The 17,127-nt window shown below is 38.5% G+C and overlaps 1 protein-coding gene and 1 long non-coding RNA gene across 2 annotated transcripts; both read left to right on the plus strand.

Annotated features, from left to right (window-relative positions):
• Positions 1-3,141: 3,141 nt before the first annotated feature.
• LOC147498350 (hypersensitive-induced response protein 1) lies at positions 3,142-6,138 on the plus strand. Its single transcript, XM_086560365.1, has 6 exons — positions 3,142-3,441; positions 3,866-4,066; positions 4,505-4,625; positions 4,719-4,810; positions 4,902-4,998; positions 5,546-6,138. The coding sequence occupies exons 2-6, from the start codon at positions 3,878-3,880 to the stop codon at positions 5,902-5,904; spliced, it is 858 nt and encodes a 285-aa protein (XP_086416491.1). The 5' UTR covers positions 3,142-3,441; positions 3,866-3,877; the 3' UTR covers positions 5,905-6,138.
• Positions 6,139-8,522: 2,384 nt separating this feature from the next.
• LOC147498351 (uncharacterized) lies at positions 8,523-9,309 on the plus strand. The gene is made up of 2 exons (XR_015194282.1): positions 8,523-8,743; positions 8,834-9,309. It is a non-coding gene; the product is annotated as an uncharacterized LOC147498351 (long non-coding RNA).
• The last annotated feature ends 7,818 nt before the right edge of the window (positions 9,310-17,127 follow it).

The following is a 17,127-nucleotide window of genomic DNA, read 5'->3' on the forward strand; positions in this document are numbered from 1 at the left end:
CCTTATAAAAAGGATAAAATAAGCAAACCAACCTCAACTTGCTTCAAGTACTCCTCTTGCTTTCTCATTTCCTTGACTCTCGCCTCCTAGACGATTTAAACAAAATTAAATAGATCAAGACAGTAATATAGAGGATAACATTTTCGTTTTACATTATTTTTTTGGGGACGGGGACGTGGGGTTGAAACAGAAGCTGATGGACCCTCTATGGCAAACTACAAACTTCATCAGACCGCTCTTTTCTCAGCATTCACAAACTCTTTTTCATGCTTTAACAGATCGAGATACCTATAAACGGAATCAATGTAGTGAAAATTAACTGTAGAAAGTGTATAGAAGGTTCTTCAAAAGTAGTCTAACCTCCATAGTTAACTTTCTTGAAAGCTCTTCAACAGCATGTAAAGAATCAGAACTCTCACAGACTTTTCTTTGGTAGTCAATGACCAGCTGTGAGAACTCTACATTCCTAGCAAGAACGCCATTTGTTTCATCCCTCTGTAACAGTATGAGACAAACAAACTAATGCCGATCAGTTTTCCCAGCTCCGCGCTTTCCAAAATATAGATGCTTTGGCTTGAGATTATGAATGACCCTATCCCCTCTATGGAGAGTTCTGAGAAGAATCAAGAGTTCTTTTCATCGTGGAGTGTAAAGATCCAAAAGCTTGCACTGTTCTTTTAAGAGGGGCTAGCAAGGACCTCTTGAACGAAGTCGAAAGAAACCTTCAAGTACCTTTGTAACTTATGTTGAATGCTTCTTTGTCCTGTATGTGAACACTCACAGAAGATGTACCTATCAAACAGGATGCCATGTCAGTAGCAAGAAACATTATTAAACATCCAAAGCTTGTCCCTGGTGGGGGTCAGGGCCGTTCCTGAGTTTTCAATGGCCCTGTGCAAACATCGAAATGTGGCCCTCTTCCAGTACTCTTCCATCAACACAAAATGGATTATCGAAATATTCCCTTCTCGCATTTTTGGCTGCAAAAGCTTTCAAAGTTAATTTTCTTTAAGAATTCATTTTCAATAGATATTAATGCTAGCCCATTTAGTCTTTCTTGTATACTTAAAAGTCTCCTGATATGCTTAATACTTAAATGAAGATGAACGATAGTGGTATGCGTCTGCCTTGATGAAGTCACTGCACACTTCACAATTCACATGACAATTTGTAATGTCTGCAATTAAAATATATATACAACACTAAATTAGACTAGATTACTTTGGAATTAAATTGAGTTATTAAAATAATATTTAAGAAAGGGAAAATTGATTTTAATCTCTAACTTACTTGAAGAAGAATCAAAAGTTAGGTGAATAATCAAAGTGAAAACTAATACAAATCCACAATTGTAAAAAGAAATTTTGAGAATGAAAGGATACTAGATGATCAGAAAGTGAAATGGTGAATGAGGGTTTTTTTTTTTTTTTTTTTTTTTATTTGAGTAATTGAGGCAAATAATTAATGAGGTATCGTTGAGAGAGATATCTAGTCGTTGAGAAGATCTATTTTTTCGATAATGTTCATTTATTATATATCTTATTTCCTATTTTTACGAAAATAATTAATGGGGAAAGAGAATATGAAGGGATATTTCCGTTGCTTATTGTGATTTGTGAAATTTCTAGTTTTTTGGGGGTGTGATTTGCCAAATAGGCATTTTCTACTAATATTTTTTTTTTTGGGCCTTGTATATTGAGGCCCTGTGCGGTCACCGACATTGCACTTGCTCAGGGCGGGGCCTGGTGGGGGTGCATCAGAGTTGACTGTATATGCAACGTTGAAGCAGAAAAGTTCAGCTATCGAAGGCATTGAAAAGGTGAAGAGTGATGTTTGAAGTTGGTTAATTTATTTTAATTTCTTGTAATTTTTTGAGTGCAAGTTTGGAGAGGTTAGACTTGTGACCGATGGTCGAGCAATTGATTAATAAAAAGGTTCTTCCGTAGTATCAAAACAATGTAACCCAGCAAAACTTGCTTCCGCCAAATTTGGTTCTTGACATCTTGTTAGTCATTGGGGAGTATTATTACACAGTTGTTGCATAGTGTCACCTCACTTATAAAGATGTATAATTCTGCACTGCTGCTTCTCTTTGGTTTAATTTTTTTTTCATGATTTGGAGATTTGAGAGAGTTTGGGTGTTCGACGACAATTTGGATTTCTTTTTTGGGTTGTTAATTATTTTATTACCCCCCTTCATACAATTCAAATGAAGCGTATTTTTTGTTTTTTTTTTTTCTCACCACATTTTAAAAGACCTAATAGATTTCTATAAATTATAAAATAGACCAATTTTAGGAGTATTTTTTGTAAGAAGAAAAATAAATATTCTTAAAATATGAGTTTTTTTTTAAAATATGTTGACGTGCTCATTTATGATAAGCCCATTTTTTTTTGTTTCCCAAGAAAAAAAGCCCATTTTGAGAAAAAGAGCCCACCCAAGTCTCAGAGCCGGCCCTTTCATGGCCCCATGACGTTGAGATAATAACCTCGATACAAAAAAACGTTTTCCCTAAAAAACTAGAACATAAAAAAGGAATCATCTGTCCGTCAATTTCGCACGTGGTATATTCTTCGTGAATGTGACCACCAAGGTCAGTCCAACACTCTATCCGATTGATCAAATTGTTCCAAAATCGAGGTTGTGGATATGGACTGTGGAAGGGTTCGCCATGGTGTCGAACCCATTTTAGGATTAAGTAGGACCCAATTCTCACAAACCGCAGCAGAGATAGGCATCTAATTCTTAGCCTCTTAGGTGAATGGGAGCAGTGGAGCACAGTATTATAAAAACTGCGACCCTGATAAACACATTAATTACGCACCCAAATCATAATTTTATCTACTCAGATATTTTCTACAAATCAAACGGTCCAAGATTAATCAACACAAAGATCATGAAACAAATCGCCTCATACAGTGACCTCTGGGCCCACAAGTATAAAACCAGCTCATGCCAACTAAACCACTCAACTCTTTAGAGGTATTTCGCCGATTTTGTTGTTTATTTTTGGATGTTGATGTGGACTTGTTTATGGTGTTTGTTTCGATGGGATAATATTTCGACGTGATGTTTAAGGCTTTTATGAGCTTATCCTAATTTATTGACTATATGGAAACGGCAAGTTGTAGGTGGTAGGAACAGCTCAACTTTATTCCATTGTTTGCAACTAGGTAGAAATTGTTTTGAGGGTGTGGCACGTCAAGTTGAGTCATATAAATGGCTTTTATTATAACATGTTAATATGGAATTATTGAAATAGTATACATTGACTTGTAGGCATTGTAGACTTGGGAAAACACAAGGAAATAGGTTCCTTGGGTGTATATGATCGTTCTGCTCTATATAAATCCATTTTATTTGAGAAGGCTTCACTGGTTTCCTAATCTTTTATATTCTGTAGCTTACCTCCTTTTATCTTGTGTTGGAAGAGAACTGATGTAAGTTACTCTTGCTGGTTATGTTGAACTAAGTTCTAATTATTTACTGGTTATTTACGTGAATGGTTTGTTTGTCAGTTCTCAATCTTATGTGTGCATGCTAGTGTTTAGTTTCCTCATAGAGTGCTGAAAGAGTTCAAATTGTCCTGCTGCTGATCTATTAAGCGAAGATAACTCTATTAATAATCTAATGCAGAACGTAATGTTTAGTGCTATTTTTTTTTGTTACATGTTAATATTTGATGTTAGATGATATTGTATAACAATTGCTCTTGTTTATTTGAGGGTTAACTGAGAATGGAACTTACATGAATTAAATATTCACACGAGTTCTTGTATTTTGTTTCGTTTTATATAATCTTGTTGCCAATATGCCATATATAAAGCATTGATTAGTTGTGTTCTTTCTTATGAATGCTAATAGAGAGAAGAAAACATGGGTAATGCATGCTGCTGTATTCAAGTGGACCAATCCAATGTTGCTATCACAGAGAAATGGGGAAAGTTTGACGAAGTAATGGAGCCGGGATGCCACTGCCTCCCATGGCCTCTTGGTTATCAGATTGCTGGACATCTTTCACTTCGATTGCAGCAGCTAGATGTGAAGTGCGAGACTAAGACAAAGGTTGGCCAATTCTACCTCAACATTTATAGCATTTTTTCATTTTTGGCATAGTTTTCCACTTGACTATTTAATCTTATTGAAAATTTTGATCAGCTGTCTATAGGGATAAAAAAAATGTCATGCCTTCTTAGAAGTCTGTTGCTTGGCTATGATCCTCTAGGCAAGTTGCAGATTCAGTAAAATTATAATAATGGCCATAAATTGGAGCTTAATTTAATTTTCATGATAATTGAAGGATTTGCCGCTGTATCCCCATGAAAAACGTCCAATTGGCTGTGATGGAAATGAAAACTCCTGTTATTCTTGTGTTTTTACATTTTATTTGATGTCATTATACATTTTGATGCATTGACATGATGTGGACATGATATTAATCTCCATGGTATTTCATATACATTTTTTCTTTTGTTTGACCTTTTGTTGTCTTATGTTTTGCAGGACAATGTATTTGTCAATGTTGTTGCATCTATACAATATCGTGCCATAGCTAACAAAGCCAGTGATGCATTTTATAAGTTGAGCAATACTCGAAATCAAATTCAGGCATATGTTTTTGATGGTAAAATTCAAAGTTTTAATATGTATAGAATTTTTTTTATTTTGGGTTTTCTGTTTTTGGTAGAGAATGAACTCGAACCTTCCACATTTTCAGTGATTAGAGGAAGCGTGCCAAAGCTCCTTCTTGATGATGCTTTTGAGCAAAAAAATGATATTGCAAAAGCTGTGGAAGAAGAACTTGAGAAGGTAAACAATTAGTTAAGAGCGTTTGATACAGCTTTTGATCTCAAAGGTTAACTTGACTGCCTATGTTGCTTACACCTATTCTCTTCTGAAGGCTATGTCTGCATATGGGTATGAGATTGTTCAGACACTCATTGTTGATATAGAGCCAGATAAACATGTGAAGCATGCAATGAATGAAATCAATGCTGGTAAGTAATTTGTTTTTGTCCTCTAATTTCTTCTCTGTTAGGTATTCTTTTTGTCAGTGTCCTTCGTTATCCTATCCTATTAAGGCTCTACTAACGGTGCATATGAAAACTGAAATGTTCACTTTGACTCCATTAACAGTAGTGATTAAAAAGACCTCGTTAACAGCTTGTCTCTGTGCCCCGATATTTTAAGATTGCATTGGAGTAATATGTTTAAGAAATTGTTCTTACAGGGGTAGAGCTTTTAGCTTAGGACATGCCAAAGACTTCTTTAGTATACTGGTCTACAACTTGTTATGTTATGTATGGCTGAAATACTGCGTTTACATAGTAACAGTATAACCTGTTCAAAGAAATGGGAGATGTCGAGTATTCAGGTGTATATTGCACTAAAATTTAGGGCTTGGTCACTTTGCCTATTTATCATAAAGATTTCTAGTATCAGTGAGAGTGTCTTTTTTTTATCGTACTTGGATAATTCCTTGACAACATTATATTGAGTTGGTAAGATGTAATTTTCCCTCTGAACCATTCTATTTTTAATCAGCTGCAAGAATGAGAGTGGCAACAAACGAAAAAGCAGAAGCTGAGAAAATCCTACAGATCAAGCGAGCTGAGGGTGAGGCTGAATCAAAGTATCTGTCTGGCTTGGGTATTGCCCGTCAGCGTCAAGCGATCGTTGATGGTCTGAGAGATAGTGTGCTTGGTTTCTCAGTGAATGTACCTGGAACCACAGCTAAGGATGTGATGGACATGGTTCTTGTTACTCAGTATTTTGATACAATGAAGGAGATTGGCGCTTCCTCTAAATCCTCAGCTGTATTCATTCCTCACGGACCAGGGGCCGTTCGTGATGTTGCTGCCCAGATTAGAGATGGACTGCTACAGGGATCCGCTACCAATTGATCTGCCTTCTGAAATTCTATGGGGTTGATACAAAATTGCGTCTTTATGTTAGTTTTGGTGGACATGTTGACTATTTCTATGTTCATATAGCCATATATAGGTACTACAGGTGTTTTTATTTGCTTAAGCAATCTTTGGTTTTGGACAGTCTGGATTATAAAGAATGGCTAAAGTGTGAATTTGAACAGATTAGTTCTGATATACAGAATTGATTGGGCCCTCTGCTTTTTAAAATTTTATGTTTTGTTATGTTAGAGCATCTCTAGGTGGTAGTATAACATGTATTTTTCTTCATATTTGAAGAAAAATTTGAAATTTTCCGGAATTCCATCTCTAGGTGGCCTCATTCATGGTCGCATAGCCTGTCTGTTCGCATTTTTGTTCGCAAATTTGGCAATTTAGATGCGGATGCAGAGCGACAATAGTAATGTCGCCCCATTTTTTTGACTTTGACCACAATTACGGCGCGCCACTACCACTGTCGCGTGCTCCAACGGGAAAAAAATAGCAAAAAACGGTCAGATTTCTACCAATTATATCTACACTTATTTTCTTCTTCATTTTACATATACTCTCAACTCAAACATTTTTATCAAACAATTTAACCATTTCACATCAATTTTTAACAAACAACACACACACACATTGCCAAAAAATGGATCATGGAGTGTATGAGATGTTTCCCCTTCAATCTTCATCTTCATCTTCATCGTTGTCTTCTTCTTCATCTTCATCGTTGTCTTCTTCTTCATCTTCTCCAGCGGAAGACTCGGTAGATAGTCTTGATGAAGAATTTGTTAACGTCATTCCCCTTATGAAGCATCATTTGGCTGTACTTGCACAAGCACAACTACATGCTCCGAATGCACCACATGGTGGTTCAGAGAAGGGCCGAAAAGTGAAACACAGAAACTATGCTCTGACTTTGGAAATCTTGAAAGCCAACTACTTCGTCGATCGTCCTGTCTTTCCGAAAGAGGATTTCAAAAGGCGCTTTCATATGAAAAAATATTTATTTCTTCACATTTTCAACGATATTCAGACTCATTTTAAGTACTTTTCAAAATTTAAATTTAACAATCTTTGGTAAACCTGGTATAGATTCTCTGATCAAGGTGGCTGTAGCTTTGCGTATTCTTGGTTATGGTACGGTGGCTAATCAATTAGACGATCAATTATATATTTCCGAGGATACTTGCAACCAGGCGTTGAGGCATTTCTGTGATGCAATTATCAAATTGTACGGTTCAGTCTACTTGCGAAGGCCAAATATTGCAGATACAGAATGCTTGCTTGCACATTCTGCCATACGTGGATGACCGGGTATGTTGGAAAGCATTGATTGTATGCATTGGGAATGACATAATTGTCCAACTAGATGGCAAGGTGTTTACAGTGGTAGTTCTGGAAAACCATATATTATTCTCGGCTTTGCAACCAAAGACCAATGGATATGACATTCTTTTTGGGATGTCGTGGTCACATAATGACATCAACGTGTTGGACAACTCGTCGGTATTTGAGCACGGATCAATGGTACTTTTCCACCGCTTATTTTGATGTAAATCAGCATAGCTATAATATGAGTTATTATTTAGGCGATGGTATCTATCGTCGATCGTCTGTTTTTCGAAAGGATTTCAAAAGGCTAATTCATATGAAAAAATATTTATTTCTTCACATTTTCAACGATATTTCGACTCATTTTAAGTACTTTCACCTAAATTTAACAATCTTTGGTAAACCCTGGTATAGATTCTCGATCAAGGTGGTCGTACCTTTCGTATTCTTGGTTATGGTATGCGATTGATCAATTAGACGATCAATTATATATTTTTTATACTTGCAACCAGGCGTTGAGGCATTTCTGTGATGCAATTATCAAATTGTACGGTTCAGTCTACTTGCGAAGGCCAAATATTGCAGATACAGAATGCTTGCTTGCACATTCTGCCATACGTGGATGACCGGGTATGTTGGAAAGCATTGATTGTATGCATTGGGAATGACATAATTGTCCAACTAGATGGCAAGGTGTTTACAGTGGTAGTTCTGGAAAACCATATATTATTCTCGAAGCTGTTGCAACTAAAGACCTGTGGATATGACATTCTTTTTTTGGGATGTCAGGGTCACATAATGACATCAACGTGTTGGACAACTCGTCGGTATTTGAGCACGTGATCAATGGTACTTTTCCACCTGTTTATTTTGATGTAAATCAGCATAGCTATAATATGGGTTATTATTTAGCTGATGGTATCTATCGTCGATCGTCCTGTCTTTCCGAAAGAGGATTTCAAAAGGCGCTTTCATATGAAAAAATATTTATTTCTTCACATTTTCAACGATATTCAGACTCATTTTAAGTACTTTCAGCCTAAATTTAACAATGTTGGTAAACCTGGTATAGATTCTCTGATTAAGGTGGCTGTAGCTTTGCGTATTCTTGGTTATGGTACGGTGGCTGATCAATTAGACGATCAATTATATATTTCCGAGGATACTTGCAACCAGGCGTTGAGGCATTTCTGTGATGCAATTATCAAATTGTACGGTTCAGTCTACTTGCGAAGGCCAAATATTGCAGATATCTGAGAAACATTCGCCATATGACCGGGTATGTTGGAAAGCATTGATTGTATGCATTGGGAATGACATAATTGTCCAACTAGATGGCAAGGTGTTTACAGTGGTAGTTCTGGAAAACCATATATTATTCTCGAAGCTGTTGCAACCAAAGACCTGTGGATATGACATTCTTTTTTTGGGATGTCAGGGTCACATAATGACATCAACGTGTTGGACAACTCGTCGGTATTTGAGCACGTGATCAATGGTACTTTTCCACCTGTTTATTTTGATGTAAATCAGCATAGCTATAATATGGGTTATTATTTAGCTGATGGTATCTATCCTGATTATGCAGCATTTATACAAACAATTTCAAACCCTAATGCTCTAAAGACGAAATGGTTCGCAACGAAGCTGCAAGAAAAGATATTGAAAGAGCTTTTGGGGTTTTGCAATCTAAATTTGACATTTTGGCAAAAGCTTGCAAATTATGGCATGTGGAGACAATGGGTACTGTTATGAGAGCATATATCATATTGCACAATATGATAATCGGAGCTAAGAATAAAAATTATGAAATGAGGAGGTACATTCCTGATCCAGAAAGGCAACCACAGATCTCACCTACTCGGAAACACTACATTGAGGGGACTCTACGAGTTCAATCAAAGACTATGCATGATAGAATTAAAAGCGACCTTGTCGAGCATTTATGGAGCATTAGGGGTGACCCACATTGATTGTTGTAATTTAATTTCGTACATGCATATTTATTTTTAATCATCAATAAACAATGTTAATAAAATTAAAGTTTATTCATATTAAAAAAAAGTTACATAGTCATAGAAAATAAAATGATTAACATTAATCACTCACATTACAACACTCTAACTACTCTTAACCTTTTCCATTTCAACACCTAACCACTCACATTTTCCACACAGTAAACACTTCAATAGATCAAGATCTTTTCCTTCAAGGTTCGCAAATTTTTTCAGCTCTCTAACACCATCACAACCATTTGGGCATGATATATGTGCATTTGGGCAATATCTATACCAATGATCATTCTCGCCACAACACGTGCATATCAACAAATTGTCTATATATATATATATATATATATTCCATACCAGAACATATACCATTTGGACATTTCAAAAATCTGACTTCTTCACCATCCTCGTTGAAACTTTTATGTATAAGCATATAATCTTGACAATGTGGTGCTTTAGAACACCTTTTGTTCAAATACTTGCATAATAACGCAAAGTGTCTTTTTGAGGTGCAAATTTGGCACCTCTCTTGATCAAGTGTATCAAAATAACAGGATTGTTGAGTTGATTCGGCAACGTCGGTGTGTTGGTTAGTTTTTTGCAATGATGAAGAAGAAGCCATAGTTGTGGAGATAGTTTTGGAGTGTTAGGGTGGGAATGAAGTAATTTCGTAAAAGTTTGGACTTTATATTTGATAGCACGTGCCATTAGTACTGGCGCGCGCCAATATCAATATCGCGCGCCATTGGTACTGTCGTACACAAGTACTAATGTCGCGCAGGGTGGACTCGTCAAGTAAATTTGCAGACGAAATTTGCGACCACCTAGAGTTGATCGAAATTTGCGACCGACTTCTTCAAATTTTTTCTTTAAATATAAAGAGTATGCTACCACCACCTAGAGATGCTCTTACATTGTTACCAAATGGTTTTGTAGTCTCTACTGTAGAACATCCGGCTCAGGGATACAGCTATGTTGTTTTAATCATAATATCACACATTCACACCAGTGTAGTCTGGGGAAAGGCTTAGGAGCTATTTGAAATGTAGCTCAAGATGAATTTTTTCACCTTTTGTTTCTACTTTGTAGAGGCAATGGTATCCAACAAGCTTGTAAATATAATAATAATAATATAATAAGAACAATAATAACAGAACTTGAGATGATGGTCCAAAGTTTACGTCTGCTTCAATTATTTGCGTGGTTTGAAATTTGTGCGTCAATTAGGGCATCTCCAATGGGGGGTGTAAACCGTATAGAGTGGAAATTTTACACCTCAAATATCAAAAAACTCTCTCCAATGGGGGTGCTAAACCGTAGGTAATAGTGTATTAGCTAATAGAGAGGGTGGGGAATTCCCCTCTCGCCATTAGTTAATAAAAAAACCGGACGTCACTTAAAATAACGTCTCGTTTAACTTAAAAACTTCGGACGCCACTTCAACACACGCTTTGAAACTTTTTTTTTAACTTTCGGACGCCACTCCAAGTGGCGCCCCAGGTTTAAATTAAAGAGGGACGCCACTTGGAGTGACGTCCGAGTTTAAAATCTATTTTTTTTACACTCTTCCATTGGAGAGTATAGAGTGTGGATATTTATGAGCTATACAATACTATACAATTAGAGGTGTAAAATCCTAATGGCACCTACGTGGAGCCTAGGTGGAAGTGTAATTTTACACCCCCCATTGGAGATGCCCTTAATGGATAATGGCCAATTCCGGAATAAAATCAAGCCACACCACTGTAAAGCTTTTGAGTCCATATACAATACTACTTGCAGCATATCTCATCTGTAAAAGAATGACAACCCCATATTAAGAGAAGAAAAGTAATTAAAATAACGCGTTTGGAGTTTGACCATTATGCTCTTCACAATCTGTATGTGCATATAATGAGATCGTCAAATAGAACAAGTGGCATAAACAAGAGTGCATGTCAAATATGTCAATGCCCTTTTTTAGGATGAAGTGAACTCCACGTACAAAACGTACAAAACGTCTAAAACTCATTCTAATCCTAACAATTACAACTTCGTGGAAACAACGCCTTTCTCCAAACAAATTAAAGGGGCAGTTTTTGGTTGTGAGCGTGTGCCCCCCAAATGTCAAGATACAGGGGTCAAAGAACATCAAGAAGCTCTACTGCGGCTTAAAGCAGCTTTACTCTCTTGAATCATTCTTTTAATTTCCCTCTCTTTCTTGTTCAAATTTCAAACTGAGAATCCGAGTGATTTGGGTGTACTAACATTATCCGGGTCAGGGTCCCGGTTTTTTCTCTCTTACTGAGTAGAGAATCAAAAGGGATCTATCAAGCTAGGGTAGAAAAGATTCTCTAAGGCCTCTTCTTTTACATATCTTGTCTAAATACACAGATCCACCTTCTACATCTGGGCTCTATCAATTTACTTGTCTAATTCTGCAACCCAATTTTGCCTGGGTAGCGGCAGCTAACTGGCTCAATTGGTCACAGATGGCAGGGGCAAAAGGAAAAGATGTGAGGGATGAGGCTCTACAGGAAATCCAAAAGAAAACAAACATAGAAAAACTCCAAGCTGAAATGAAGAATCTGTTCTGCTCAAAGGAGAAGAAACAAGTTAATATTGGTTGCAAAAACGTGGCAGAAGATCCACAAGCAAACACAACGCTAGTTGGGAAGCTGTATGGAGGAAAACATATTGCCTTGACAGATTTTTTGGCAGGTACATAGATCTTTGGCAAAACAAAGGGAGAAACAAACATTGAAATGATCACAAAAGGATTTTACAAGATGGTGTTTGATAATGTGGAGGAGTACAATCATGTAAAACAGAATGGACCTTGGGTTATACAAGGATTCATATTATCCATCAAAAAAGGTAAATATTCAGAAGTATTGGGCCGCAGATCGGCAGCTTTGATAGAGTGGATTTCGGGTCCAAATACATGGGCTCCCAAGGGATCGGATAAATGAAGAGAATACTAGAATCATTGGGATGAATCTTGGTAAAGTGAAAGGGGTTGATATCTGTTGCTCATCAGAATTCAAAAACATTTCTTTCTTGCTGGGTGCTTTCAGATGGACATCAAGGAACGGCTGCTTAAAGGTATGGAACTTTGCACGGAGATGGGAGAAGTTATTCCAGTGACCTTCAAGTACGAAAAGTTAGACATTTTCTGTTACTTTTGTGGATGTATTGGGCATGATCTGCATTTCTGTAGCATACGAGACAAGCACAGTGCAGAGATAAGGAAACTGGGAGGTTCTCCTAAAGATATAAAGAACAACTTCTCTTTTCTGTTGAGGGCAAATGTGTTTTACAATGGAGCGACTTCCTCTTCCCCGACAACATCACTATCTCCTAACCCCCAAAACCAAGGTGGACCAGATTCCAAACCCAGTAGAGGGTCTCCGTGCGCATCGACAGCGGGTAGGGATGGGGCTGTTCTCTACTCCACTAAGGGGTGCCAACGAGGCTTCTGGGAAGGAGAACAGGACAAGGGAGACAGAGGAAGCCGGACAAGGGAGGAAGAGGAAGACAGATCCGTCCGGACCGAGTCGAAAACGGATAGATTAGGTTCCAGATGATCCTATGTCGATGGCCGTTGGGGAAATGACATGGAGGGTCGGCGGAGGAGGGGGGGGAAACAATCAATTAGTGGTTTGGGCAAAAGGCCTGGAGTCTCAACATAAGGTAGCCCAGGAGGACTGTCTGAGTTTGGGCCTTGGGCGAGCTCCACAACAAGCTCTAGTAATCTGGGGATTGGATAACTCACAAATGGATCTGGATCCCCAAAAGATGGATAGGGTAGATGGGGCAAATAAAGTCTGGGTGGACAAATTGAATTCTCTGGAAGATACAGCTGGTGACCTAGGGGTGCTAGCTCTGAGAAGTGGATCTGTGGGATTAGACAACAGATCTGAAGAGGTGCACGCCTCGCCGAAAGCTCTCCCATCTGGTTTCGAGATATTCATGCCATATCTTGAGAATAGCAAACAAGATGGGCTGCTGCAAATCAACACCTCAGCAGCAACAACACCAACCCCTTTTAGTTTCTCTGGATCAAGCACACGTGGTAGGGGCTTTAAGAAGTTGGTGTCTCGAGGTAAAGGTAAAGGTAAGGGGTTGGGTAAAAGAGGTGTGGTTTCATTACAAGGGGTTGAAGTGGGGGAAAAAAGAAAACTCGATAGCTGCGGGAGAAGGCTTGGAAACATGGATGATGGTGAATGGGAACGATCTTGTATTAGGAAGGTAGTAAAGGCGGTCAAAAAGCAAAAAGAGAGGCTGATGATTTGCGAGCTAGAGGGTTGGGGCATATGCTCATCCCTGATGAAGCACCAGTGATAAGCATTTCAAGTGATTCACAAGTCTCCACTGACCCATCAATCTCTAATAGATCCCTGGACTCTACCATCCCATCTGAAGACTCAGGTCACTCCATCCCTGAGGACCAAATTCCCTCTGATGCTTTTACAGAATGGGGGGAAGACTACAACTCTCAAGAGGAAGGAGCAAATTTGGATGCGCAGAATAATGGGGGACAAGAAGAGGTGTCGGTTGGGAACATGCCTATGGAACTTGCTCAAGGCAGTGTGGAAGGAGGGGAGTATGATTCTGAAGATAGTATTACTCAGATCAGGTTCCCACAACCAAAGCCAATAGCTGTGGATGATTCATGGGTGATCAAAAAGGGATCTGGTATAGAGCAGAAACAGTATAAGGGGGAATGTTCAGGTAAGGTTAGAAAAGAGAAAGAGGTAGCTGATAAGAGAAAGAGTCAGTCTAGTGGTAGTGGAAGCAGTGGGGGTCTGATGTCTCCTCCAGGGTTCGCGGTAGCTGTCCCACAACAGCTGCCTCGACAGATATGATACAAGCTTGGAATTGCCGGGGAATAAGCTCCTCCACGGCAATTCAGAATCTAAAGGACTTAATAGGTAGATTTGATCCGGATATTATTTGTTTGTCTGAAACAAAAGTAGGCTTGGAAAAGATGCAAAGGATAAGTAGGATGATAAAGTACAGAAACTGCTATTGTGTTCCAGCTGAGGGTCGGAGTGGGGGCCTTGCTGTTCTCTGGAAGGAAGGGGTAGACCTAACTATCCTGGGGGCTACAAGGAACCAGGTGACAGGTAAATTAAACAATTATTTTTGCTCTGAAACATGGTTTTTTTCTTTTGTGTATGGGGCACCCTTAGCATGTAATAGACATAAAGTCTGGTCGGAGCTCAGGGATGTAGCTGCCCTGATCCCTGGGCCTTGGTGCATGTTTGGGGACTTCAATGCCATTTCATCTCTCAATGAAAAAATTGGGGGAAGAAGTATTTTGGACAGGAGTATGGAGGAGTTCAATGGTTTGATAAATGATCTTGGCTTGATTGACCTAGGATTTAAGGGCCCTAAGTATACTTGGAGCAATAATAGAGCTCCTCAAAGTCACATAATTGAAAGATTTGGATAGAGCTATGGCTACCGATGCTTGGGTTTTTCTTTTTTTTCCTAATATGCATGTATATAATGTGGTAAATGCTAGTTCAGACCACCTGGCCATCATGATAAATCTAAATGACATAGAGGAGAGTAGAGGAGACCATGAAAAACCCTTTAGATTCTATAACATGTGGTTCACTGATAGTACTTGCATGCCTGTTATTTCTACTGCTTGGAATTCTATTTCTCATGATTTGCCGGATATCAATGTCATTTTTAAACATAAGATAACTAAACAGCATCTCTCCATTTGGAACAAGAAAGTGTTTGGAAATATCTTTACCAATATTAAAAAAGTCAATAAAAAGCTGGAAGAGGTGCTGAAGAAACCTTTCTCTTTAGCCAATTATGAAACAGCAAAAGGTTTAAAAACTGAGCTGTTTGAGTGGTTGGTAAAGGAGGAAAGTTTCTGGAAACAAAAATCCACTATTCACTGGTTGAAGGAGGGGGGGAAGAATACTAAGTTTTCCACCACACAACCATTTTTAGAAGAAGGAAGAATAGTATAGAAAAGCTTCGGAGGCAAGGGGGGAGATGGAGTGTAGGAAGAACTGAAGTAGGGGAGAATATTAACTCCTACTTTAGAAATCTCTACCACTCTGATCATCCCCAAGAAATGAGTATATCCTAAATCTTTTCAACCCTTGTATCACAGATAAGGAAAATGAGAGTCTTACGGCTATCCCTTCTTATGAGGATATTTGGAGAACAGTGAAAAAGATGGGCAGCCTTAAGGCTCCTGGACCTGATGGGTTCCAAGGGTGTTTTTATCAAAACACTTGGGATATTGTAGGCAGCAGTATTGTTGCTTTTGTTCAAGATTTCTTTACCAAGGGGGAGCTTAACCCTATGTTTAATGAAACTTATATTGCTCTTATTCCTAAAATAAATAACCCGGAGACAATGGCTAATTTTAGACCTATAAGTCTTTGTAACTTCTGTTATAAAGTTATCTCTAAGTTGTTAGCCAATAGACTGAAGAGACACCTAAACAAAATTGTTTCCCCCTTTCAAGGGGCTTTCATAAAAGGAAGAAATATAGGGGATAATACTCTTGGGTTGGCTTGTGAGCTCTTTCACCATATGAAAAACATGAAAGATAAGAAGAATGGGTGGGTTGCTTTAAAACTAGATATGGCTAAGGCCTATGATAGGGTAGAATGGTCTTTGATGGATAACATCTTTGAGAAGTTGGGGTTTAGCCAAAGGTGGAGAAGCTTGATTAAACAATGTATATCCACTGTTTCCTTTCAAGTCCTTTTGAATGGGAAGCCTCTTGATAAGATCATCCCTGAAAGAGGCCTGAGGCAAGGGGATCCTCTATCCCCCTATCTTTTTATCATTCTATCTGAGGCTCTTTCAAGGATGATTGCCAAAGCGGAAGAGGAGGGGCAAATCCATGGGATTAAAATTAGGAGAGCTTCTCCTCCTATATCCCATCTTCTCTATGCTGATGACCTTATCCTGTTCACAAGAGGGAATCTTGAGGATGGGGGACACCTCAAGAACATCTTGAAGGAATACTGTGATGCTTCTGGGCAATTGATTAATTACGATAAGTCAAGCATTTTCTTTAGTAGGAACCTGAAGTTTAGAAACAAAATAAAGCTAAAAAAGTTCTGGAAGATGAGGCTTTTTGATCCAAAGGATAAGTATTTAGGGATTCCTATTATGTTGTCTCAAAGGAAGGCAGAGGATTTCGACTTTTTAGTGGATAAGATCCATAATAAGATTAAAGGCTGGAAGGCCAAGGTGCTATCCCAGTACGGAAGAGCTACTCTCATCCAAATCACGTGGTTCAAATCACTCCTCTCAGATAATATGTCGACTTTATATGCTTCCTAAGTCTACATGTGACAAGATAGACAAAGCATGCAGAGAGTTTCTTACGGCATGGCAAAAAAGAAAATCGAAAAGTGTCCACACCATTGGGTGGGACAAGTTATGCAAAACCAAAATCTGCGGGGGGTTTGGGTTTTAGAAAGATGAGAGACATCAATGTAGCCATGTTGGCCAAGCTTCCTTGGAAAGCAGCTACTGATTTGGATTCAATATGGACAAAGACTCTTGCAAGTATATATGGAAAGAATTGGATTGGGGATGTTTGGAAACCACCTGGGTATGCTTCCTACTTTTGGAAAGGCATACACAAAACTTTCAACTTGATTAATGGGGGTTTGATATGGGGGATACATAGTGGGACTTCCACCTCTGTTCTGGATGACCCTTGGGTGACATGCAATGGACAACCCAAGACTCTGAGAGAGCTAGGGGTGGAAGACCCCAGACTGGAAGATCTTCATGTGGCAGACTTGTTCCAGGAGGACAAGTCAGGATGGGATGAAGCAAAGCTCACTGACTTCTTTCCTCCTTTCTTAGTTGCAAGGATCAAGGAAGTTTTAATCGG

The sequence above is a fragment of the Coptis chinensis genome, chromosome 5 (genome assembly GCF_015680905.1).
Source record: "Coptis chinensis isolate HL-2020 chromosome 5, ASM1568090v1, whole genome shotgun sequence".
NCBI classification, from domain to species: domain Eukaryota; kingdom Viridiplantae; phylum Streptophyta; class Magnoliopsida; order Ranunculales; family Ranunculaceae; genus Coptis; species Coptis chinensis.